At 28.1% G+C, this 25492-nt stretch overlaps 1 protein-coding gene across 11 annotated transcripts in view; it reads left to right on the top strand.

Annotated features, from left to right (window-relative positions):
• The window catches only part of LOC122519082 (TLD domain-containing protein 2), a 155324-nt gene that overhangs the window by 67112 nt on the left and 62720 nt on the right, over nt 1-25492 (top strand). Inside the window, exons 1-2 of one of the 11 annotated variants that reach the window (XM_043638254.1) lie at nt 14486-14892; nt 15303-16583. The exons of 3 other annotated variants lie outside the window; for them this stretch is intronic. In XM_043638254.1, coding sequence (XP_043494189.1) covers nt 15892-16583 — 692 coding nt within the window. In that variant the 5' untranslated portion in view covers nt 14486-14892; nt 15303-15891. Of the gene's footprint in view, nt 1-14485; nt 16584-25492 lie in introns of those variants that run through there. 7 more of the 11 variants (XM_043638263.1, XM_043638261.1, XM_043638257.1 and 4 more) reach the window with 7 other exon arrangements.

The raw sequence follows: 25492 nt of genomic DNA, 5'->3' as shown, positions 1-25492 counted from the left end.
CAAGTAGAAAAATGCGTATTTGTATAAACTTGTAAACGAGTATCAAAAAAGAGATATTAGGAAGATATGAGAAATATATTTTTGTCATCTTGGTTAATTTTAATACTCCTTAGAAATAGACAATGTGAGTCTAAAGGTGATTTGAACAAAAGGATAGCAATGGCAAGCAATGCCATTTTCTTCTTTGCTAGTTGGATTAAATATAAACATCCGGAAGGGTGTGTGCTCCAAGCTTTGAAATTCCATCAGCTCAATGAGCAGAACGAATTTTATTGATTCGAAATTGTATAGTCGTGAGAAAGATAAAAAGAGAAAGAAAGAGATACTCGATCTTGTTTTCCCACGAGTGAAAGAAAAAGAGAGAGAAAAAAAATATATTCCATCTTGTTTTCCCACGAGAAAGAAAGAGAACAAAAAATGGAAGAAAAAATGAGCAAAAAATAAATAAATACAAGAGAGGGAGAGAGAGAGAGAGAGTGAGTCAATACTTTATCTTTGAAAGATGCTAAGTATGATTAGGTCGAGAATAATGATATCGTTTCACCGATATTAAAACTCGTACCTCGAATCGTAAAGTATAATCAAATTTGTAATGCTTCGAACAAATTGTTAAACTAATATTAACCACTGAAATGTTTCTATCAGGTTCATTTGTTTATACCTAACAAATATTTTGTTCTTTCTTTATGACGTTTTTGAGTAACTGGGATCAAGGGCTCGAGGGAAAGGGGAAAAGTAGAAAAAAAAATTATTATCTCGGTTGTAAATCGGATGCGAGATTTTTTTTATCTCTCTCTCTCTCTCTCTCTCTTTCTTTTTCTTTTTTTCTCCTTTTTTTTTCACTCCAAACAATCATAAATTTTATTAATGGTTTTAAGACAGACAGTTTAAGATGACTTTTTAATTAATACTGGATCTTTATACGTTATTATGATTATATATATACTTTTTAGTTTTATTCGTTTGTCTCTAGTCTCTTTTGATTATTTTGTCACGTAAGTGTTTGTTTAGACATTTCTTCTTTTTTCTGTCGGATAATGAAAGTTTTGCATTCTCCTTGAAAATAATATTTGTAGTTTAATTTTTATTTGGAAAAAAAAAATATATATTTCAAAACAAAAGTAAATAATAATCGTAAATGTAAAAAATGCAATAAGATATATAAGAAAAAAAAAACTATTTTTTCCCTACTTCTACTTTATTTCTTTTAAACAAAAATTAAATCGCTAACAACGTGTCACGTTAAAATGTTATTTATTTTAAAATACTCATAGGATTATTTTGTTTAATCTTGAATACGAATTCATAAATTCATTATTACAATATCTTGTACGACATTTCATGTCAAACGAATGTTCATTTCGATCGTTTAATAGTTCTTCGTATCAAAATTATATACTCTTTGAATTCTTTGAAATAAAGAATAAAAAAGTAGAGTAAATGCCGAATTGCACGGAACGTCGGAACGATAAAGAAAAGCCTTGACCTAAAAAAATCTTACAATTAGTCTTCTTATGTACTTACACACACAAACGCGCATATACGTATGATGTATAAATATATGCGTATATTACTTTCTTAATTGCTTTAATGTAATAATATATAACTATTTTATTATTTCTATCATTTTATTATTTATAATAATATTATAAATATTAATTTTAGTATAAATAATAATTTTTAAATATTTTATTATTAATTTGTTAATTTTTTGTTTTTTCCTCTAGTATAAAAATCCATAGCTAATACATTTTCTTGATAGACACTGTATAAATTTAGAAAATATACAATTTGAAATGAAAGTTCATTATCAATTGCATTAACAACTGCATATTATCTCTTTTATCTTCTTATCTTTTTTATCTTAAACCACATAGATCAACTTAAACTTACTATAAATATCACATTTGAAACGTTTGCTACTGAATTACATACATACTTGATTTAAATTCTAAATTTACACCATTATGTTACCCCCATGATGTATCATTTTTTTTTTAATTTTTTTTTTCATTTCTGGAGTGAAAAAACATAACACAAGTATTATATATAACAATTTAATATTAGCTAAGCGTACACTGAAAATGATTAAGTCCAAATTTATCAGCACTATTTTCTTTCTTTATGGAATCCCATAAAAACTGTTATTTACGAGACACCTGCAGTTAATTAAGAGGACCTGTTGATTTTATCAGAACGTTTTTTTTTTTAGGCATGTTACTGCACATATAATAAAAAACCATTTGCTGGTATACTGTTATGCTTACATTGAACTTTGGGAAGCCGCCATTTTGAACATTTGCTAGAAATGTGTTCATCTTATCTTGTTATGATATAATATAGTAGCTGGTAGATAATAATGTGTTATCGCATGGGATAATTATGTTTTCACACATAAACAGTCAGAAAAGATATTATTAACATTTCCATATTATTTTATGAGTGATAACTTTTGAACTTAGATATTTTAGAAACGTGTTTGATTTTTCTATCTGATTCCATCGTTCCTCTAATTTTGATACGCCATCTTGGGGAATAATAATTTTTAAGAAATTTTGTTTACCAGCAATGTTTATTATTTGTTCTATCTAAATATAAACGACCGTTACTTTTTAATATTTAATTAATAAATAAAATTAATATTTCTCGCATGTGCAAAACACCGTATACTATATCTTCCATCTTAATAAATATTATGTAATATTTATTTTTCATTGCAAATATTTAAATATTATTCATATATATATATAGTTCTTTTCTGTTTTAAATTTAAAAATTATTTATCAGTCGATCGATAAACTTCGTTGGTTTATTTAAACATAAATTTGATTTGAAATAAAATCAAAAAGAAAAAGGATAAAATAAAAGTTTGTAAAATAATATCGAAAGTTATTTACATGGTGAATAAAATGAACGTTGTAGTAGTAAATACGTTTAGGATTCAAGAAAGTGCAGTATAAGTTATATAGGTTGGAAAGGTAGAGAAGTTACATACAAAAGGAAGTTCTTATGATGCATCAAAGAGAAGGATGTGTTTTGCTATCCAACAAAGGATTCTAGTATATGTATGTGTTTTAGCAAAGATAGGTTAGCTATTCTCATCCAGGAAACTAAAATACATTAAGTTTTGATACCGTTTGTAAGTGGAATAAAAAATATAAATAATGCAAAAGGAAGAAAAAAAAATATAATCGAAAGAATAAAAAGAAAAACTAACGGAAAATTTGCATCTCTTGTGTAAAAGTTTGCAAGAAAGAAGGTTTTTGACGTAACGAAATTTCGTTTTAAAAAATTATCCGTACACCGATGCAAGTAATTATGTTTGCGGTAACTGATTTACTTTTACTTCTTTTTAATTCTATTTTAAATTGTAAAATATTCAAACAAAAGAATATATATATATGAATCAGTTTTATTTTAATGAATTTATTTATACGTAAAAAAGGAATAACGAGATGGTTCTCTAAATGAGTTAAATGAAATAAGAAAGGGGAGAGAGAGATGGAAGAACCAGCTGAATAATCGAAACGATGAATCGATCAAAATTAAATTTCGTTGAAATTATCGATGAATTCTCATTAGTACGTTATTATGCTGCCATTAAATTCATATTATTGGCTAACTTTATTGTCCTATAATATCGCAAAGGAAGTTTCATGATGTCATATTACCAAGGTGAGAATAATGTCGTTCAATTAAAAGTTTGTCGTGAACGACGATGAAAAAAAAAAAAAAGAAAGAGAAAACAAAACGAACAAGAATATTTGAATTCAAATTTAGTTATTATACAATGCCAATTAGAAAATATTGTGTCGGTAAAATAAAGGGAGAAAAAAAATCAATGTTCTTTTTCGAATTGCGCGCAATTTCTATTTTAACTTTTTCGTTTTTTTTATTTTTTTAAATAATAAATAAATAAATTAAATAATAGACGGGATATAAATAAATTGAATAAACGATTAAACGTATCGGTTGATCTTTCGTTATTTTATCTGACAAATGTTTTTTATTCGCACAATAGAAGTATTTTAATAAAATAAAATAATATAAGAAGAGATATATATATATATGTATATGCAAGAATATTTTTTTTTCCCTTTTTTTCTTTGGATAACGCGTTATCGTATTTCATGTTACCATTACGATAAATCCTATTACATTGCATGATGAAACAACTCGATGGATATTTAATCTCGAACAAAGCTATGTTTAATTGTTGTAAAGGATAAAGAATAAAAAAATTAAAAAAAAAAAGAAAGAAAGAGATGTTCGAGAAAGATATCGAACGAAGTTCAACGACGTTTCATACTTTGAAATGAATGATTTGTTATCTAATGCGAATAAAAATCAAATGTCTCATGTATTCTATTCTGGTTTACTTGATAATTTCGATTAAATTTGATATTTTTGAATATAGTATTCGACTACAGTGATGTGTGTTTGATTAATCACAAATGTTGTTAATTATCGAATAATTGAATTGCTTGAAAAAGTTTTCAACCTAACGGAGAATCAATTATGATATTTGAAAAATTACATTAAATATAAAAAGGAGAAATAAGTTTTTTGTCACGAGTCTCAAAACTTTTCAACCCACCCTCCGTAAATCATATTTTTGGTTTCGAATAAAACCAACTTCATTCGTCATAAGGTATAACGATAAATAAATAAGATTATTTTAAAATATAGTACCCTTTTTTCTTATTTAAATAAGATTCGATGGAAAAATAAAAGAGTCGAAAAAACTTTTCATAAATTATCAAAAATCTATCCGTACGAACAATCGATTATTTTCTATTAAAATAATAATTGCGCTTTTATTGAGTTTCTTTATTTTTCGAATGATTACAAAAGAAAAAAAATCTTCTTATAAAAAATTCTCATAATTTTAATTAAATCACGTATACTGAATGAACGAATTAGATAATGCATTAGAAATTTGTTGTAAAATGGTTGAAAAAAAAAATAAAAAATAAAAATGAAAATCGATGTATATAGAAAAAAATTTTTTAAATCTATATATATATATATATATATAGTAACGATAATAAAAAAAAAGGAAAAAAGAAAACGAATAGTAGGAGTGCCCTCATATTATTGGAATGGTTCAGGATGTTGATCGTCGTGATGTTTAATTTAATATCGACACACGGAACTGTTTGAAAATATCAACGAGCATCGGATCGTAAACGGAAAGACTACGACGACTACGACGAATAAAGAAAACTTGTCGCACTATCTCTCTCTCTCTCTCTCTCTCTCTCTCTCCTCTCTCTCTCTCTCTCTCTCTCTCTCTCTCTTCTCTCTCTCTCTCTCCCCCCCTCTCTCTTTGTCTTTGAATTTTTCTTTCTCTCACTCACTCATATGGTTTTCGAGGAAACAAGGAACGAGAGAAGCTCGTTGCGATTCCGGTGGTCGTGTCGTAAACCTGTCTTTCCATTCTATGTTTCTCTTCCTTTCTATGTATGTGTATGTGTATAAGTAATATACGTGTCGCGCGCGTGAGTGTGTGTATATATATATGAATACAAAGCGATAAAGTGTTAAACAATCAGGTACCACTCTCGCACACTAAACTCAATTTCTCGATAAGACTCTAATAAATGTGTTGTCGTGTGTGTATTTGTGTTTATAGCTAACAAACGCACACACCATATTGTAGTCTTCTATTAATCAAAATGATGATTACTCGTGAAAATAGAATTACGATTCTCTTTTCTTTTTTTTTATTCTTACTATCTTTATCTTTTATTACAAGATGATACCATTCTTTTTTAAATTCTTTTTTTCTCCAGAATGTAATAGAAACTACAATTGAATTTTTTTTTCCAATATCGGTAAAACAATTAATTATGATATATTTTTTATTTAATATAATATTAATTATGTATAATATGTTTGATTTATAATTGAAAGTTAATCGGATTAATCGATCGTTATATAATTACAATTAATAGTACTTAACAGTACGCATATGTGTGTGTGTTATTTTATCAAATAATTATGGTAGAGAAATTTTTGTAAGCATTTCCATCGGTTCCTATTCTTGCATTCAAATCTCCAAAATCTTCGTCAATTTTTCTGATTTAGTTTTTCATTTCCATGATCTTCTGTGATCTTTCTTATTTGATTTTTTTTTTTTACGTTACTTCAAGTGAAAACCTTTTTATTTTCTTTTAAACATTATAAACGTATGTAAAATTTCGAATATTATATTGAAATAATTTTTAAACAAATTTATTATATTCAAAAAACCCAAAATAAAATGTTGAAATTAATTGATTGCATTTAAATTGTTAAATATAATTGTAAATATTATATATGAAATTATTTATTCTATATTAGATAAATGTTTCTGAGAAACGAGATAACGTGAGCAGAAACTTAAATAATTCTTTTAAACGATAAATTGGATTGTAAGGACAAAATGGAGTCGAACTTATGAGCTTATCACGAAATTTGTCGTAATCTGACCGTGACTGCTACAATTAAATAAATCTAATGGTGAAATGAACTTTATTCGTGTCTGTGTATTTGTGCATATATGTGTTGAAACAATTTATTTACAATTAATAGCGCGTATTCTCTTTGATAATAAAAATTGAAATTAAATATAAACTAGAAATTCTTGTTTTTTTCAACACATTTTAACTATAAATTTAAAATAAATAAAAATACAAGTTTCTTCCATTGCAATTTACATAATATTTGATAAATTCTATATGTTTGCTTATTTAAAATATTAAATAAATAAATAACTATCTCTCTCTCTCTCTTTCTTTAATAATCTTGATGAATGAGAAATAAATTTATTTATATATATAAAACTACTTATAATCAATTTATAACTTTTATATAAAATATTTGATATCGATAAATAAAGAAGAATGTCATTTATCAACTTCGAAAGTCATCAAATTGCATCGCAACGATAAAAATGAAATGGCATTCGAGCTCGGTTCAAACTTTTAAGTTTTTGTCGATCGATAACTTTCACCGGTGTTAAATTGTTGCATTTATATTACGTAAGCTATGCAAGAAGCGTGCGCGCGCGCACACACGCACATACATGTATTTATAATAATTGTGATTACCTATTAGTATCGATGCCACTTGGACGTTCACATTTCTTCTTTTTCTTTTTCTATTTTTCTTTTCTTGTTTTTTTATTTATTTAATTTTTTTATCATCGATCATTATGTTTTGTAAAATCACTCTGGTATTCTTACAGAAGTAGTAAAAGTGCGTGATACATACATAAGTATCTTTTCTAGATACTAATGATAACTATAGTCATCCGTTGTTACTTCTGAGAATAAAACTTGCGTAACTTTATCTCACTCCAACTTAAACAATTTTTATTATTTATTACCATTATCTGATATTCTTCTCGATACTAATATTTATAATATCTTTTAACGTTGATCAATTAGGTTTTTTATTTATTAATCACATTTATTATACAATAATTATACGATCGAAAGTAATAATATTTTAAATTATTTTAGATTATATTTAATATCAGATGAAGTATTATATTTTATAATATCTTTATTTTTATACTTTTATAAAAGTAAATAATTAAACCTATAATCTCAGAGTTTTCCTTTTTTTTTTTTAAAGTTCGCGAACTTATAATTCTTAAATTATTAATTTTATTATTATATAATTTACATTAATATAATAATTGAAATATAGACAATGAGAGCTTTGAATGTATATTCAAAATTGATTAATTTACGAGAAAAGTTTATAATACATATTTAATAATAAAAGTACAGATAATAGGCCGGGTTTGAAAAGTTTCGAGTCTCAATTAAAAAAGAAAAAAACAGTAAGAAAACTTTTAATAAAAGTGAATAATTTGCTCGAGAGAAACCAAACTTTTTTTCTATCCTCAACCTCGCACATAAATATGTTCCATCGAAATAACACGACGCGTTTTATGCAAAATTAAATTAGAATTAAATAATAAATAATTAATATATATATATATATATATATATTATTCATTTATTATAAATTATATTATAAGTATACTAAGAATTATTATTACGACTATTATTATCGAAAGTTGATAATGAAATACAATTTCGAATTTTTTTTATCGATTTGAATGAATGCTTCTTTTCGTTTGTTTTTTTTTTGTTTTGACGAATTCAAAATTGACGCCATTCAAATGACTCGCGAATATTTTAGTTAATTCTATTCTTTTTTTAGATTTCCTTTTCTAATTTAAAGTGACCGTCATAGTTAACGAGTTACGGACGTAGTATAGTGAGCAAACAATTGGTCAATTCGTCCGCGGCCAATTACGGAATTGCACCATGAAAATACACTGTTCGTTCTTAATTCGATTCAGCCAATTAAAGCTCATCTCTATCTCTCTCTCTCTCTCTCTCTCTTTCTCTTTACGAGTGAGCTTTTATACGCATGTTCAAAGAGTCAGAAAGAGAAAGAGAGAGAGAGAGAGAGAGAGAAAACATTTTCCATGTAATTTTACGTAGGATCATTAGAATAAAAACTAACTGTTTCTATTTAATTTCGAAATATATCTTTCTCATCTCTGGTCTTACCTTTTCCGTATATCGTTTCGAATTTAATTCCAATAAAACAGAATTGAGAATATTAAGAATCTACGATAAGAGAAAAGTTAAATAATTATTTATTTATTCTATGTATTATTATATTCTTTGATATTATTCAATTTATTTAATGTTTCATTTGATATATGTTATACGTAATTTAGTGTTCTTTTCTTTTTCTTAAATAAAAATAAGAAACGTATTAGTGGAGAGGTATTTCGTTTCATAAGAACAATCGTCTTTGGAACGGTGTTAAGATTTAAATAAAATATTTGTCCAATCCTATATTTTACATCTACTTGTGTATTATACACAAATAAAAGAAAATCGATATGTAACAATGAAGAAAATGATTTCTGACGTCAAACTGTACGAATCTATAAACGATCTGGGGAATAGACAAATGTTAGTTTTTATTTTTATACTTTTAATTATTAATTAATACATCGCTCGGTCAATATTATCGATTATTTTATTTCGATGGTGATATTTTGTGTGTGTGTGTGTGTGTGTGTGTGTGGTTGTGTGAGTTTGAGAAACCTGCTGAAAATAATATTTATAATTTTCGTTAAATATTAGAATTATACCGAATGTCCCATAAAAAACGAAATGGTCAAATATTCCTGATCCCATCAAATTTTGTATACGAGATATTTTAAATAAAAATAGTTACATATTTTCAAGAGGTTAATGTAATATTTATTACAGTTATTTCATAATGAATACTATACATATATCACCGCTATACACGGAAGTTAAAAAAAGTTTTAACAAATTTTCTTTTCAAATGTAAATCTATATTTTTCTGACATAAGTCCAACAAAGAAATTCAAAAGAATATCGATAAGAATTTAACGTCAACTAACAATATAACCTTTTCATCGATTTTTTATTGAATTACAAGTACGACAAGTTTCATTCGACAATTATACAATATTTAAATGAAGGACACCGCTTTATATAAATTTTGACAAATCGAAAAAAAAGAAATTACCTTTGAAAATGTTTCATTTCTTTTGCAACCCGTTCTCGTCTACAAAGAGAATTATTTGTTTAAATATTTTTTTATTATTTATTTCGTTCCAACAATAATAATGATAACGATGGAGTGCAGGAAAGAAAGAAAAAAATAAAAATAAAAAGAGAAGAACTTCGATGCAAAAACAAAAAAAGATACAATAAAGAAGAGAAATTCTTTAACAAAAAAGAAAAAATGAAAAGGTAGAAAGAAAAATACACGAAGGTAAAATATTATAAGAATAATACTAATAATAATAATTAAAAAAAATAGCTCCATAACATTTTTGCAACACGTTCTCGTATACAAAAAGAAAAAAAAAAAAGAATATTTATTTAAATACTTTTCTTTTCGTATTTTTACCAACGATAATAACGAATGATGATAATAACGATAGAGAAAAATAATCAAATAAGAGGAAAGAGGAGAAGGAACGACATTGAAAGGGAAAAGAAGGAAAAATAAAGACGTTCCTTTGAAAAGTTTAAAAGGAGAAAAATATGAGAGTAATGTAAAATGAGAGAAAAGAAACAGACGCGTCGTAGCATTTGCGTTGGGGGATAAGTTGCACTTCGGTTGCACAGACGTGAAGGTGAACTAAAAAAAGAAATAGAAAAAGAAGAAAGAAGAAAGAAAGAGAGAGGGGGGGGAAGAAAAAAGTATAAGAAGTGTCGACTTTGTTGAAGGTGAGGGTGGATGATGGTGATGTATAGACGATGGTAGAGGGGTGGGAGAGAGGGTGGGGTTTGGAGTTCGCTGTTTAAAAAAAAATCGGGTTAAGGTCGACTGGCGTCGCGACGCAACAAAACACGTGCAAGAAAGAAAGAAAGTGACAAAAAGAAGGAAGGTAGGAAGGTAGGAAGGAAAAGGTAAAAAAAGGTAGGAATGGAGGAAGGAAGAAAAGAATGGAATGTATGTTTTTTTTATTCTTTTTTTTTCAATGTAAAAATTGTCATCGTTGCGGTTTACCAGCCAGACGACGATGATGATGATGCATCAAACGATGCGTTAGTGTAACTCCTACTACGTTGCATAATTTATAGATTTTTTTTTGTATATATATATGTGTGTGTGTGTATGTGTGGGTGTTAGAATATTGAATTACTTTAGAAATAACAATTTTGCGTGGTTTTTCTCAAATGAAGTATATATACAAAATGATATTTCATTATACACAATAAAAAGAAGAGAAAAAAAACAACGCACAAGGGTGGGTTGAAAAGTTTTGAACCTTGGAAATAGTGCAACTTTCTTCTTTTTTCTTTAATATATTGTATTTTTTTTCTAATATTCCTAAAATTCATTTCCCCGACACGTTTTTGAAAACAAAATTTCCAATAATATTGCTCGTTTTTTTCGTTTTACTATGCTTATTCTTATAATATTGCTCTTCTTGTTTAGTGATTTTTTTTTCCTTTTAAATTACGATCGTACGGTGTATAAAATTAATTGGAAAACTTCTAATTAAATAAAAGATACAAAAAAATTGAAATCTCATTAATCTCATTTGAGACGTAAATCTTAATGATTTGATTAAGAAAAAATAAATAAATAAAAAAAAAACCAACTATCGTAGGAGATAAAAGGGGTCAACGTTTGACTTGACCCTTGCGTTTTAGCGTGGAATGTATAACCCAAACACATATATAAATATATACATACACACACGGATAGAAATACACACAGGTAACTCCTATCGAGCATGACATTCCTGCAAACACTGGTTCAAGAATTGTTGGAAATCCCCCCCCCTCTTCCGTATAATACGACATTTCTACAAATCGCTTTCATTTTTAAACGAATTGAGAATTAAGGAATTCCCCTCTACTCATCCTCCTCCTCCCGAACGGTAATAATAATAAAAAAAAAAATAAAAATACGTAATAATAATTTTCAAATACAATTCATCATTTGGTTATTAATTTTCATTCTATGTCTTTTTTCCTTTTTGAATCATTAATCTTCGTCTAATAAAACAACGACAAGGACAACGTACTGGAAACTTTCTTGCTCATTTATTTACAGTTTCGTTTGTAAACTAATCTGTTATTAGCGTAATAACGTAAAAGAAAAGAGAGAGAGAGAGAGAGAGAGAAATAAAAATAAGAGAAAGAAGAGGAGGAAGAAGAAGAAGAAGAAGAAGAAGATCCGAGGATTCCTCTTGACACACGGTTTATCGGTATTATCAATGAGAGATATCAACAAGTTTTCGAGATACGCGGAATCATCGGTATCATCGTCGTCGATGATGAACACGACGATAACGAATAAAAAGAAGAGTAAAATATTTATTTAACGAGAAACGAGTGATAATATTACCTACTAATGAATTTTTGCACATTCACATTCACATTTACATTCACGTTCACATTCGCATTTACATCAAAGAAAGAGAGAGAGAGAGAGAGAGAGAAAGGGGGCAGAGGTGGAGGAGGTGGGGAAAAGGTGGGGTGGGGTTAGAGAGAAACTTTATGGCATCTCGTAAATCTCCTTTACATAATGCAAATACCTTATCATGTGATATTAAAGAACCACCAATCTAATGCGAACGTTGTTCCGCGTTCTCTTCTTATTCTTATTCTTCTTTTTCTTCTTATTCATCATCATCATCATCATCATCATCATCTTCTTCATATTTGTAAACATCGGCTATAAGATAATACAAATGGAGAAAAACATATTTGTTTGTCTGTTATTAACATTTGAAGAATAAAAATAGAAAATAAAAAGAAAGAAAGGAAGCAAGGGATGGGATGAGAAGGGAAGGGAAAGGAAGAAAAAAAATGTTAGATAAAAAATTGGCCAAACAACTTTGACGTATATTCTTCTCTAACCCTACGACACGAGATTATCCTTTTAAAATAGATTGAAATGTTTACGGTTATAATAGATTTGCCATAAGCGTCTTTTGGTGTGCATGGAATTTATTTTTCTTTTTTCTTTTTTGTTTCTTTTTTTTTGTTTTTTCTTTAATTACTATTTTTCCATCCATATGCATGGATTATAGCCATGACATTTGTAAAGTACGACGAATTAAATTTGTTTGTTTGTTTTTTTTTTTTTTTTTTTTTTTTTAAATAAGTAGTCGCAATGTATGAGAGAGAGAGAGTGGGTTGAAAAGTTTTGAACTTCGACCAAAAGATTTCTTTCTTTTTTTTTCTTTTTTTTAATATTGTAGATAAAAGTGTATTCGTCTGATGCGTATATAAATTGATTTTTGAATTGTTAGACTAGATACTTTGCACTCGCGTATTTAGATAATAGAATTCGTACTATTTTGGAAAATATATAGAAATTATTTTATAGATATCGTAATAAAAGTAATGGAACGTTGCTTTAATTTTTTTTTTTTAAATGCAAAATCACGAATCAAAGTAAAATGTAAAATTTAACAATTTCGATCGTATAAGTTGTTTAATTTGTTCGATTTCGATTATTGATGTTAAATATTTATCAGATCCATCTGTCAATGAGATAAGAATCTATTTATCGAGAAAAAGTATTTATTACTTCGTTCGTGAAATAATCATTCTAATCTATCATCGATTAATAATTACAAATAGAAATTTTCTATATAACGATAACATTTAATCGGATTTATTATTTAATTAGATAAAAAAAGAATCAATCATGTTTTTTTATAAGAATTCGTTTATTTTTTTTTTATTTTCATTATTTTATTCGTCAAAAAAAAAAACCTGATTTTACGATTAATACGAATAAATAATTTGATTAAATTCAAATAACAAATTTAATAACATTGTGCATTACTAAACAAAACCAAACAAAAAATATATTTTAAAAACGTATACGTTTGTATATAAATACATCTACCATAAGATTTCGTCCATTTTCTATCTATTTTTATTTATCAAAAAAATAAAAATAATAATTTTAATATAAAAATATAAATTATATATATATATATATATATATATATTATATTCACAATATATATTTATTCATTTTATTTAATTTCATTTCAATCAAATATCAGATTTAACCAATATTGTACATTACTAAACAAAATTCCCTTCCCAAAAAAGAAGAAAAAAAGAAATTTGCTTTGAATAAACCTAACGCATACCCAACATACACACACACATACACATATATTATTTATAATATTTACTAACCCCCATATCTACTTACGGTACCTTCTTTCCGTACAATCAGTCTCATAAAGGGCCGAACATTGGCAACAGTGCAGTCTCCCATACACTCTCTCTCTCTCTCTCTTTCACACACAACACACATACATACATAGATACATATATATACATATATATATACACACACACATATTCACTCACTCACTCTTGCAGTTTACTGGCAGTGATCATCGCAGTGGCGTGCGGTTGGTTGATAGTAGTGGTGGGATGTAGAGACGGTGAGTAGAATATGGGTGAGTGGGGTGGGGAAGGGGGGTGTGATGGAGGGTGAGGAGGGGGAACTCGAAGCGATGAGGACGCGAACGAAAGACAGTTTGCTCGTTCTCTTCGAGCCGTATAAATACGAGCGGGTTCTTTCTCTCGAGTTTAGTCTTCGCGATACTCGATTCTCGTGACGTCCGTTTTCTCATTTTCCCCAATGCTCGAAATATAAAACGGTGACGGGAGGAAAAAAAAGAAGAAAAGAGATTTACCCGCGCAAACAAAAGTATATTACGCGCGAAACGAGACAATCGTCATAATATCGTAGTCGTACTCTTAATAGAAATTTTATTTCGATAGTGCGCGAGAAAAATACAACACAACTCCAAAAAGAAAAGGAAAACAATTTAGAAGAAAATTTCATTTCATCGGAATACAAACGAAAAACTCTTTATCTTTCTCTTTCTAAATATATATGTATATGTGTGTGTGTATATATATGTATATACGTCGCGAGAAAATTTAATAGAGAAAGAGAAGAAGAAAAATAAACAAACAGAGTAATTAAATTAAATCGTATCGAACAACGTACGAGGATTTGAATAACGATTGGTAAGAAAATTAGAAGAAAAGGAAGAAAAAGAAGAAGAAGAAGAATAAGAAAAAGAAAAAAAATTATTACGTTAAATTCATCCTACGCGAAAGTGTGTCTCTTCGAAGAAAGCAGGGCTCCGTTTCGTTTCGAGAAAAAGACAGAGAGAGAGAGAGAGAGAGATAAAAAGAAACAGACAGAAAGAAAGAAAGAGAGAGAAAGAGAGAGAGAGAGAGAGAGAGAGAGAGAAAGAGTTGTTTCAAGTAACTTCGAGAAAAGCGATGAGTGAAAACCGGAAGCGTTCGTGCGTCCAACCCTCCGCAGGTGAGGGCTGAATTTTTTAACAGCCGCCATTTTTATAACTTATTCCTCAACTTAAACCACTTTTATACTTGTTTAACTTTTTTTTCGTGATTTTAAACGTTGAAAAATATAAAAAAAAAATCTTCTCGTTGTCGTGTGTCTACGCTACGATTAAGTTTTCTCCCTCCCCTCTCTCGGTACCGTGTGAAAAAGGGAGAGAGAGGGAGATTTCGCGCGTGCTAAAGAGAAGGGATATTACTATTAATATTATTATTATTACTTTGTTTTGTGTATATGTACTGACAATAACTATGCGGAAGGGATCAATTATGGGGACAACGTTGGTTGAAGATCGTTGGTTTTAATACATCGCGAACGAAGAATAAGAATAAAAATAATAAGAAGAAAATAATACAAGATTACTATTTTAGAAGAAGATAGTTAAATAGAAGAAGACGATTGGTTCAACAAGACGAAGTAAAGAAGAAGAAGAAGAAGAAGAAGAGGAAGAGGAAGAAGAGGAAGACGAGTTAGTTCAGAGTGAAAAGGCGGTCGTGCCGCTTTCACCGAGTATTCCTTCTATCTATCTATATATATATATAGATTTACATATATGTGTATATATATATATATAAATAACTTTTCTCTCTCTCTCTCTCTCTCTCTTTTTTTCTTGCTCCCCCGCTGATCGTGACGGCACGTTAACGGTCTTTCGTGAACACACGGTAGAAAGAGAGAAAAAAGAAATGATAACGTTCTTCCGTTTGGTTGACGAGTTGTTAACTTTTTTTGTTCGTCAAAGAAGTTAAATAATATATATAATAAAAATATTTTCTAGAGAGAAAAAAGAAAACGAAAGATTGGATAAATAAAGATAAAGATATCGAAAGACGATTGTTGTGATATTATTGTATTCATGTTTTTCTATCCATATATATATATATATATATACAGAAAGTATATTAATATAAATTAGTTTAGTTGGGTTAGTTCTCTTATTTCGATAGAGTACACCGTAGTATGGAAACCGAGATGTACATAAAAGACGAATTAGAAGAGAAACGTTTTAATTTGGATAAAAACGGTAAACAACAATTATTAACAACGATGAAATACGCGTCAACCAATTCAATACCATCGACGATGGATGAAGAGAATGAACAACATTCTTTTGAAAGAATAACAGCTGAACGATTTACCGGTGGTGGTAAATCGGCGGCCATCTTGAGAGATAGTACTACAGCAAGTAGCGCCTCAGCTGCTAAAGGTAGAAGGTACAGTGTACTCGAAGATTTAAAAGCACGTAGGGACAGTCTCTGGCAAAGGGCACGTCGCGCTAGTACATTCGACGAAAAGGAAAATACTAAACAATTGAAAATCGTTTACGGTAAGGATAAAAGAAGAAGTAGCGACGGTGGCGCCAATAGAAGGGGATCGGTTTTCTACGTAACTGATGATCTTCTTGAAGAAAAACGGGATGTTCTCGAAAACGAGGAAGAGGAAAGAGCTGCCAGGATGGAAGCGAAAAAAGGTAGAAGAAAGTCATGGCATCCGCTTGCTAATAAACCATCCAAATCTGAAAGGAAAAGGAAAAAGGCTGTTGTTGGTGCTGCACCATTGGAACAAGTTGCCAGTGCTGAAGCACTTTATACTCAAACCAGACAGAAGAGACCTTCTTGGTGGAATATATTTGTACCGGATTCCGTTTCCAGGTATTCTTCATTATTTGTCAGTTCGTTTGTTTTTGTATGTATTTACTTTATTTTATTCGGACGATTAATAGTATTTTTTTTTGTTCGGAGAATTGTTCCCAAGTTTATTATATCGTTCTATACAGATAGGTGTATTCGATCACGTCGATCAAGTGTTGCAATTTTTTTTGGATGTTACGTTATTAAAAATGCCGACTAATACTTCTGTAGGTAATTATGACAATTTACTGAGTCAACAAGTTGGAATAATGAATTTTATGATTTATTATATAGTCAATTTAATATTATAAAATAATTCGTTAAAATATTTTACATTTTCTAATCGCTTTTCAAATAATACGAAAATTCGGTTAGATGATTTAAATAAAAAAAAAAAAAATACAAACAAAACCAATTACATAAAAGTTTCTCTTTCGATTGATCTTTTCGTATTTTAGATAGGAGAAAATATAAAACTGTTCGTGACCGAATGAACGGTGCATTGAAATCTTTTTTTATAATATAAAAAGAGAAACTTACTCGTTTGGTTACTGCTGTTGTAAGAGTAACGGAACCACGTGGATAAAGGGAATTAAAATCAAACGACTTTACGATCTAACCTATGTCAAAGATTGATTATAACTCGGATACGTGAGTTTGGAAAGTAAATAATTAAATTCAAAACGATCTAAATCATAAATTCTTGATGAAATCTGAAAAATTGGGTCAACGATAAATCTTAATAATAATTAATAATATATAACAGCAATACAATAATTAAATATAAAAAATATTCAATATAAAAAAATAATAATATTATTAAGATAATATTAAACAAAAAGTATCACTTTAAAATGACGACATATAAAAATAAATAAATTAAAGCAACATTTTTTAATTCTAATGACCAATTTTTAGATGAGAAGAAGAAACTTATGATTTTTCCTTCTACTTTCTACGCTCACCTTGGTGTTCTTTCTTTCTTTCTTTCTTTCCTCTTTTTAATTAGTTAAAAGCAACACAAGCCATGAGAGTTAGAGTATTATCATCTGTGAATCATACAACTTATATTCTCATACTTTTTTCTTACTACTTCGGAACAACACGTGTCTTATAACACGTAACCTCATCGTCGTGCTTATTCATTTATGCGGATAAGGTTAATGCTCTTCTTAAGATTTATACGTTAATAATGACAATAATAATATTAATAATAATAATACTAATACTAATACTAATCGTATCGTATTGTTGGTTTATCATCGAGTGTATTTTTACTCTCCCTTTTTCTTTATATACCGAATGTATCATTTTGTTTCTGTCGATCGTAATATTTGATAAATCGTTTTCGCGAATATTATTGCAATATAAAAAAAAACAAAGCAACATAATCATATTTTGTTACGTTACTAATTCGTTACGTTAAATTTAAAAAAAAAAAAACATTAAAATAATTTTGTTCGAGTGAATGCCAATTTTATTTTTTTTTTTTAAATTTAGATCTTGGGGAAAAAAGCAAAAGATACGCGTAACAATTTTCAATAAAAATCATTCCCTTTTCAGACAAACTTAATTTTTTGTTTCTTTATAAAAATTCTTTAATCTTGTTTTGTTTTAAACAATTATCCTTATATTACAAATATTTCTTTATTTGCATAAATAAATACACTTAAATAGGTAAAAATGTCTAAATTCGATATTCGAATTAAATATTTCTGAAGTTTACTTCAAAATACGTAAGTACGTAGGAATAACCGTGTTTTGTGTTGTTTTGGTGAAAATGACGCGTGTTTACGATATCACGTATCTATTACCGAGATATAAGATGTTAAATACAGAGTTCCAACATCTCAAGTAACGAGAATTTATCTGTTTTCTTCACAAATTTTCTTATAAAAGGAATAAACGAATGTCACGTATTTGCAATATTTACGAATAGATTTCTCGTAAATGGAATTTTTATTTTTTTTCCCTTCTTCTTCTCTCTCTCTCTCTCTCTTTCTTTTACTTTTTTCATCATACATCTCTTTTCTTTTATATTAAACATTTTTAAAGGGAAAGAAAACAAAAAAATTACTTGCAAATGATTCATTTAAAAGATCGTCAAATTTATGTCGAAAAAAAAGAAAACTTAAACTTTTTGTTCTCGGGGAATGTGAGTTTAATTAAAACAAAACAAAAAAAGTACGATAAAATTGTTTTTACGTTAGGCTCAAGACTTTTCAACCCCGCCCACGTGATTCGATAAACTTTGAAATAAAATCGCCTTTTTTTTTTTTCTTCTTTTTCATATTTACCGATCAAAAAATGAATTATTATTTTTCTCGTTACGTTTATATTTCATTTCTTTTTTTTTCTCTCTCTCTCTCTCTCTCTATTTCTGGAAACGTACGTACAACATAGATTAGAACGGAAATAAATTTATCGCAAATTTTGTGTAAGGCGATTTGAATTCGACGAAAAGGAAATTAAAAGAGGAAGAAGAAGGAAAAAAAAGAAGTAAAAAGAAAAATCATTTCGAGTTGGTTGGATTTGGTATAACGAAACGTAAATAAAGAATTGATTGAGACGTTAATAATTGTCTCGACACATGCGATATCGATTATTATTATTATCATTGATTAACTTATCATCACTGACGTAATACTATGAAAATATAGTATATGCGTTATACATATATATATTTATATAAAATAAATACACACACAGAGGGATACATATACGAATATTATTATCTTTCAAGAAACATTCGGTAATTTCTCCAAAATAAATATAACAAATGAAAGAACGATTATACGAATGAGATTAATGTAAGCATCAATAATTACGAGGAAAGATATATTAGATAATTTAATTATTTTTAATCGAACGTCGGACACCTTAATTATCTTGATTTAAAAGACAAATAGATAAAATATTTTTAGACTTGTCCTTGAACCCAAATGTTTTATTCAATTATGTTCCCGTATTTGAGAGATATAAGTGTATATATAACTTTAATATATATATATATATTAAAGTTGAACACGAATTTAACTGATTTAGAGAATTCATGTTAACACGTTTTATATATTACATACTTATATATACGCGTCTATGTGTGTGTATGTGTGCGCGCGCGCGCGCGTGCGAGAGAGAGAGAGAGAGAGAGAAATGGAATTATGGGTGATAAGGAAATGTCATAAACACATTTTGATACGTTGTATGTTCTAGAAAACGTTTCGTTTATGAATTGCAGATGTTGATGTCAGTCCTTGAACGCAGGTGTTGCACCTGGGATCAACTGGCTGTTATTGATCTTATATAATTGTCATAAGTTAGTTGTTTGATAAAACTATAAACTCTGACACGTGGGGATAGAGAAATTTACATTTCTTTTTTATTTATTTATTTTTTATTTTTTGTTTTTTTATTTTCATCATTTCAATGTGCTATGGCGAATAAACGAAATTCGATGGCAAGTGCAACGATAGATAATGTTCTTTTTCTTTTTCTGACGACTTATATTATATTGTAAACAATTTTTGTTTATTTTTATTTATTATTTATATTTATATTTATATTATTATATTTAAATTTATATTTATATTATTTATATTTATTATTTATATTTTATTAATATTGTTATTTACTTTAACAATTAAATTGATACTTCGAATATTTTTATTTAAAACGATTTAATCATCTAAAGTTATTTTTTATTAATTTTGTATCGGTGGTATTTGCTACGAGAAATTTGGTTGAAAAGTTTTGAGCTTCGAAAAATAAAATGCAAAATAAAGTAATAGAAAAATAAAAAAAAAGGGGGCCGGAAATTTGATCTTTTTTATTCTAAACTTTTTGACCTATTTCGCGTATTTGCTTTTGTATCTTTTTTCTTATTTTAATTTTTATTTTATAACAATGATATATTAGAAAATTTTTGATAATTATTGTCTCTTATCTAACGCTACCATAAGCAATACGAGATAACTTTACCATTATAGCATTTTTTGTTTTTGTTCTAGACGCGATAAGAAATTAGGTTACGTTGAGTTGAAGTACATACTTGTAATGAAGAAATTATTTTATTTAAATTAGATCAACTTTGAGTATATATTTATTATTCTTTGTATAAATACAAATAAAAAAAGTAAAAAATTAACTACATATGAAAATTAAATATTTTCAATTAACTGTCAGATTCGGCATAGAACAAAGGCACATATATAACATTCGATTGAAAATTTAATTAACACATTTATAAATTTCATTTAAAAAAAAAAAAGAAAAAAGAAAAGAAAAGGAAATAAAATGAATCGTCACGAGTCTGTAAAACGCATAACAATTTAAATAATAACGTTTTCATAAATTACCCGTTGTTCGTTTCGAAACACTAAGGAACTTTGCCAAACCACAATTGTTCATCGAACGTCCAATTGAAAATTTATGCGAATGTATTATAACACGTTAATTTACAACGTCATTAAATTTCACCGTACAATTGCCATCTCGCGTTCGTTTATTAAAACTTTTATTTCATATTTTTACAATTATTATAAAAATAATTATCTCTCATCCCATTTCATTAATTATAGAATGAAATCATTATAGATAGAGGGGGAAAAAAAGCAATGAGTAAAAGTTTAATTACAAAATTGGACTTTCCTTAATCAGAAGATGATCATCGTCATCGTCATCGTCATCGTCATCGTCAAAGATGGGTTCTTTTAATTTGTAGGGAAAACACGTGCGGAATTCATGATGACGTCAAAAGCTTTAACGAACGAACGAACCTGAGGATTCGATCGTCTATGTGACATGCACAGCTGTAACGCGTTGAATAAAACAAAACGTAGTTAAATAAGTCGTGCATCTGCAATATTATAAACGACATACAAACATAGAAACGATAGAAACGCATCGTAATCCATAACAAGAATTATTTTCATCGTAAAACGGCGCATATAAATGACATTATATAAATGACAATTATAGATAAATAAATTCTTTTCTTTTTTTTTTAATTTTTGAGAACTCATCTCATTTGAGGTTTTTTTTTTACGAATCTTATCAAGCAAGTGCTTTTTAATTCGTTTTCATCTGTTTTACTTCTGTTTACTTCTTTTTTCTTTTTTCATTCAAAAAGAAAAATCCAATACTACTTATGAAATGAAATTTTGTTATACTCCTGCAAATTAATACCTCGGACAATAATAGAAAGTTACAAAAGAGAAACGTTAAAGTTCACGTCGAATGATATTCACGATTTCATTTATCCCCGTTTTACGTTAGTAAACTCTAATTGTTTTTAAAAGGGCAATCTCACGTTTTAATCATGCAAAATAAAAATAAAAAGACGAAATATATATATATAGATAGAATGAATTTCTGACATGAAGAAGTGTTTGGCAATGTTCGTACGAGTATTGCTGGCATTGTTTTTAAAATAAAATTTAACTTATAGGTAGAGAGGGGGCGGAGGAGAGATATGGGTAAACAACATCGTTTCTATCTTTTAATTTGACGCAAAACCCCATTTTCAACCCATCCAATGTATAATAAAAATATAATTAAAAGAAAAAAAGAAAAACTGTGGAATTATTATCGAAAGATTATAAAATATATAAAAATAAATATATGCACGCGCGTATACAGATTAAATACTACGATTATAGAGAAATATGAAATTATCAACAATGTTTGTATGCTTTAGAACAAAAAAAAGCGTATAGAATTATAAACGATAAGAAAATTATAATGAAAGGAGAGAAAAACATATATATATATATATAATATATATATATATAAATGGGTAGAAAGAGATAAAGAATAAAACATGAAACATTGGTAAGCACACATGTGTGAGCAATCGCATAATGAAAAAAGAAAAATTATAAAAAAAATGTATATATATATATATATATGATGAAAACGGATCCAATCGTCGTCGTTATGCTCTGATTATTTCTCTCTCTCTCTCTCTTTCTCTTACTCTTTCCCTCCATTCTATCCCCCATCTCTCTCTCTCTCTCTCTCTCTCTCTTTTTCTCTCTCTCTCTCTCTTTCTTTTTCTTCTTCCTATAACTGAGACCTTTAAATAGAGAATTAATCGAAAACATCGAATTAATTATAGCTTTCTCTCTCTCTCTCTCTCTCTTTCTCTTTTTTTTCTCATTATCTTTTTCTGAATTTTTTTTTCTATACTATTTTTCTTCCCTATATTCAGATTAATTGAAAATGTGAACATGTGTGTGTGTGTGTGTGTGTGTATGTACACTCAATTATGCTACCTCTCTATCATTTTCTTATTATTCTTCTTGATCGATTGAAAATTATATCCCGGTTCGGATGAAATCAATCATGTATATTTCTTTTTATTATATTTACTACTATTATTATAAAAATTTTCTTTTTTTGCTATGTTGAATTTAATTGAAAAAATATATTGCTAAATCAATAACGTTATTTTTCTTTATTTATTATATCTATATTATTATTATTATTATTATTATTTTTAATTATTTTTTCATTTTTACTTGCGTTCGATTAATCGAAGAAATTAATGATTCGGACGAATCGATCTGGTATCTCTTTTTTAAAATTGTATTTCTATTATTATTATTGTTGTTATAAATTTGCTTTATTTTTTTATTTTATTTGTATCCACCTACCTTAAATCAACCGACAAATAAAATTAATTAATTTCAATCATTGAATATAGTATGATCGATCAAATCGTATATATTTCCTCATCTTTTAAATAATTATATCTATCAAACTATTTTTCTTTTTTTCGTTCTTTGTTTTTTTTCTCTCTTTTCTTTTCTTCCTTTTTTTTTGTCTTCTATTCTCATTGGTCATCTTTCCGTTTCTACCCCTTTTTCGCGAATATTTTTTTTCTTCTTTATTTTTATTATTATTATTATTTCACCTTTATCAAACTCCACCCTGTTTTTTTCTCCCCTATTCATCTTTCTCCTAACTTTATCTGTTTTTTTTTTTCTTTTTATCTTTCTCACTCCATCTATCTAATTTTCTTTCTCTTTTTATTTCTCTTTCAATCTCCCTTTCTATCTCAATTTATGTTTATCGACATTCTAACCACACACACACACACCCACACACACACACACACGAGACATTCCATGTGGTCATTCTGTTGTCCATCAAGATGGCGTACGATGAAAGAGATAGTTAGATGAAACGAACTAGTATATACCAGGGCGTGCCACCATTATTACAAACTTATACTCTACAGATTGCATTTCACTTACGATACACAATTTACAACATTATTTTCTAAAAGGTCACCAACAATATGATCTTTCTTCTTTCCACTTCCCACTTACCCCTTTCCCCTTTCCCCTCTACCCCGTCCACCAACATCTTTCATTTCTATTTATATTTTTATTATTTTTTTTTCTTTTTTATCTATTACTTATGTCAAAAATTATCTACGAGTTCGAGTTATCGATTCGTGTCAAAACGTTACAATTAGGTCAGAGATTAGATTGTCCATTACTTTAGCTTAATTTTCTTTGTTTTAGAGTTTAGAAAAAAAATCTTTTCTTTTCTCTTCCTTTTAATAAATAAATAAATTCTAAATAGCAAAAAAGGAAGAAAAAAAATGGAAGAATATATTGGAAAGAATATATTGAAGTTCGTATGAAAGTTCGTATATTCTTGGAATATATTAGATCGAGAAAGGGGGGATTTTTCTTTTTCTTTTTTTTTTTTTCTTTTTTCTCGTTCACAATATTATTTATTGCTTTTTCGTTTGGTCGTCGTTACGAATAACTACGATGTTACGAATGAACGAACGAACGAACGGCATGGTATGGCATGGTATGGCATGTCTCGTACGTAACTCGTTGCAGACGCACTTTTGTAGCTCGAATGTGTCTGAAAGTGTGCCAAAGACGTTGCCGAGTAAACCGGTAAACGATCGGCGAATATATTTATATAAACTCTCGTATTGTACTGGTACTAAATGATGATAAAGTTGTTGCCAACTTATGCATCTTTAATAAAAAAAAAAAAAAAAAAGAAAAAAAAATAAATATCCACGAGAATCGGGGGTGGGTGGATGGGTTGAAAAATGTTTTGACCCTATGGCGACGAAAAAAACTTCGTTATTTATATTCTTTAAATAATAGATCGATTATTTCTTTTTTAGGACCGATAAAACTAAAAAAAAAAAGGAATAATGATTAAATTTGCATAACTAATCTGCTAATATTTAAATATTTAAATTATTTTATTTCTGTCCTACGATTAAGATAAAATCGAAATAAAACACATACAAGTATTGTATACTTTATTCTCTTTTTTTATTTCTGCTTATATAATATATTTGAAAAGAAAAAGAAAAGAAAAGAAAAGAAAAATACAATAAATTTAGTTACACCTAAGGTAAACATCATTGAGACAAAATTTATTCTCACGTGCGAGAATTCGTTTACCCCTTTTTCCTTCTTTCTTGACACCCCCCCCCCCCACCTTTTATTTAAGACCATCAAGAATACCATAGATACGAATATAGATACGTAATTGAAATTTCAAATCAATTCAAAATAAAATCGTGCGAACGGTTCGACGAAAGAAAAAAGAAAAAAAAAAAAAAAAAGGGCAGGGAAACGTGATTTCTAAGAGTGTCTTATTTTTTTTTTTTTTTTTATTTTTTATATTTTATTTTTTTTTTATTTTTTATTTTTATCGTAGATCTAGTGAATCTTTTCCTTTTACCCTATATGTTACGAAATACATCATTGTAGCGTATATTTCATCGTGTTTGTTAACTTCCATGGTTATAGAAAGAAAGAAGGAGATAGGAAGACGTGGATAAAGATAGATAAATTGAGAGAAAGAGAGAGAAGTAACTCCAAGACTTTCTAATGGTTCTACCATGCAGCAAAACGAGTCCATCGTGTTTCTTACTTTTCGAGACG

Source organism: Polistes fuscatus, unplaced genomic scaffold, assembly GCF_010416935.1.
Source record: "Polistes fuscatus isolate 324 unplaced genomic scaffold, CU_Pfus_HIC Scaffold3, whole genome shotgun sequence".
In the NCBI taxonomy this organism is placed as follows: Eukaryota; Metazoa; Arthropoda; class Insecta; order Hymenoptera; family Vespidae; genus Polistes; species Polistes fuscatus.
The sequence above is the reverse complement of the archived record's forward strand: the minus strand, read 5'-3'. Positions and strand labels throughout refer to the sequence as shown.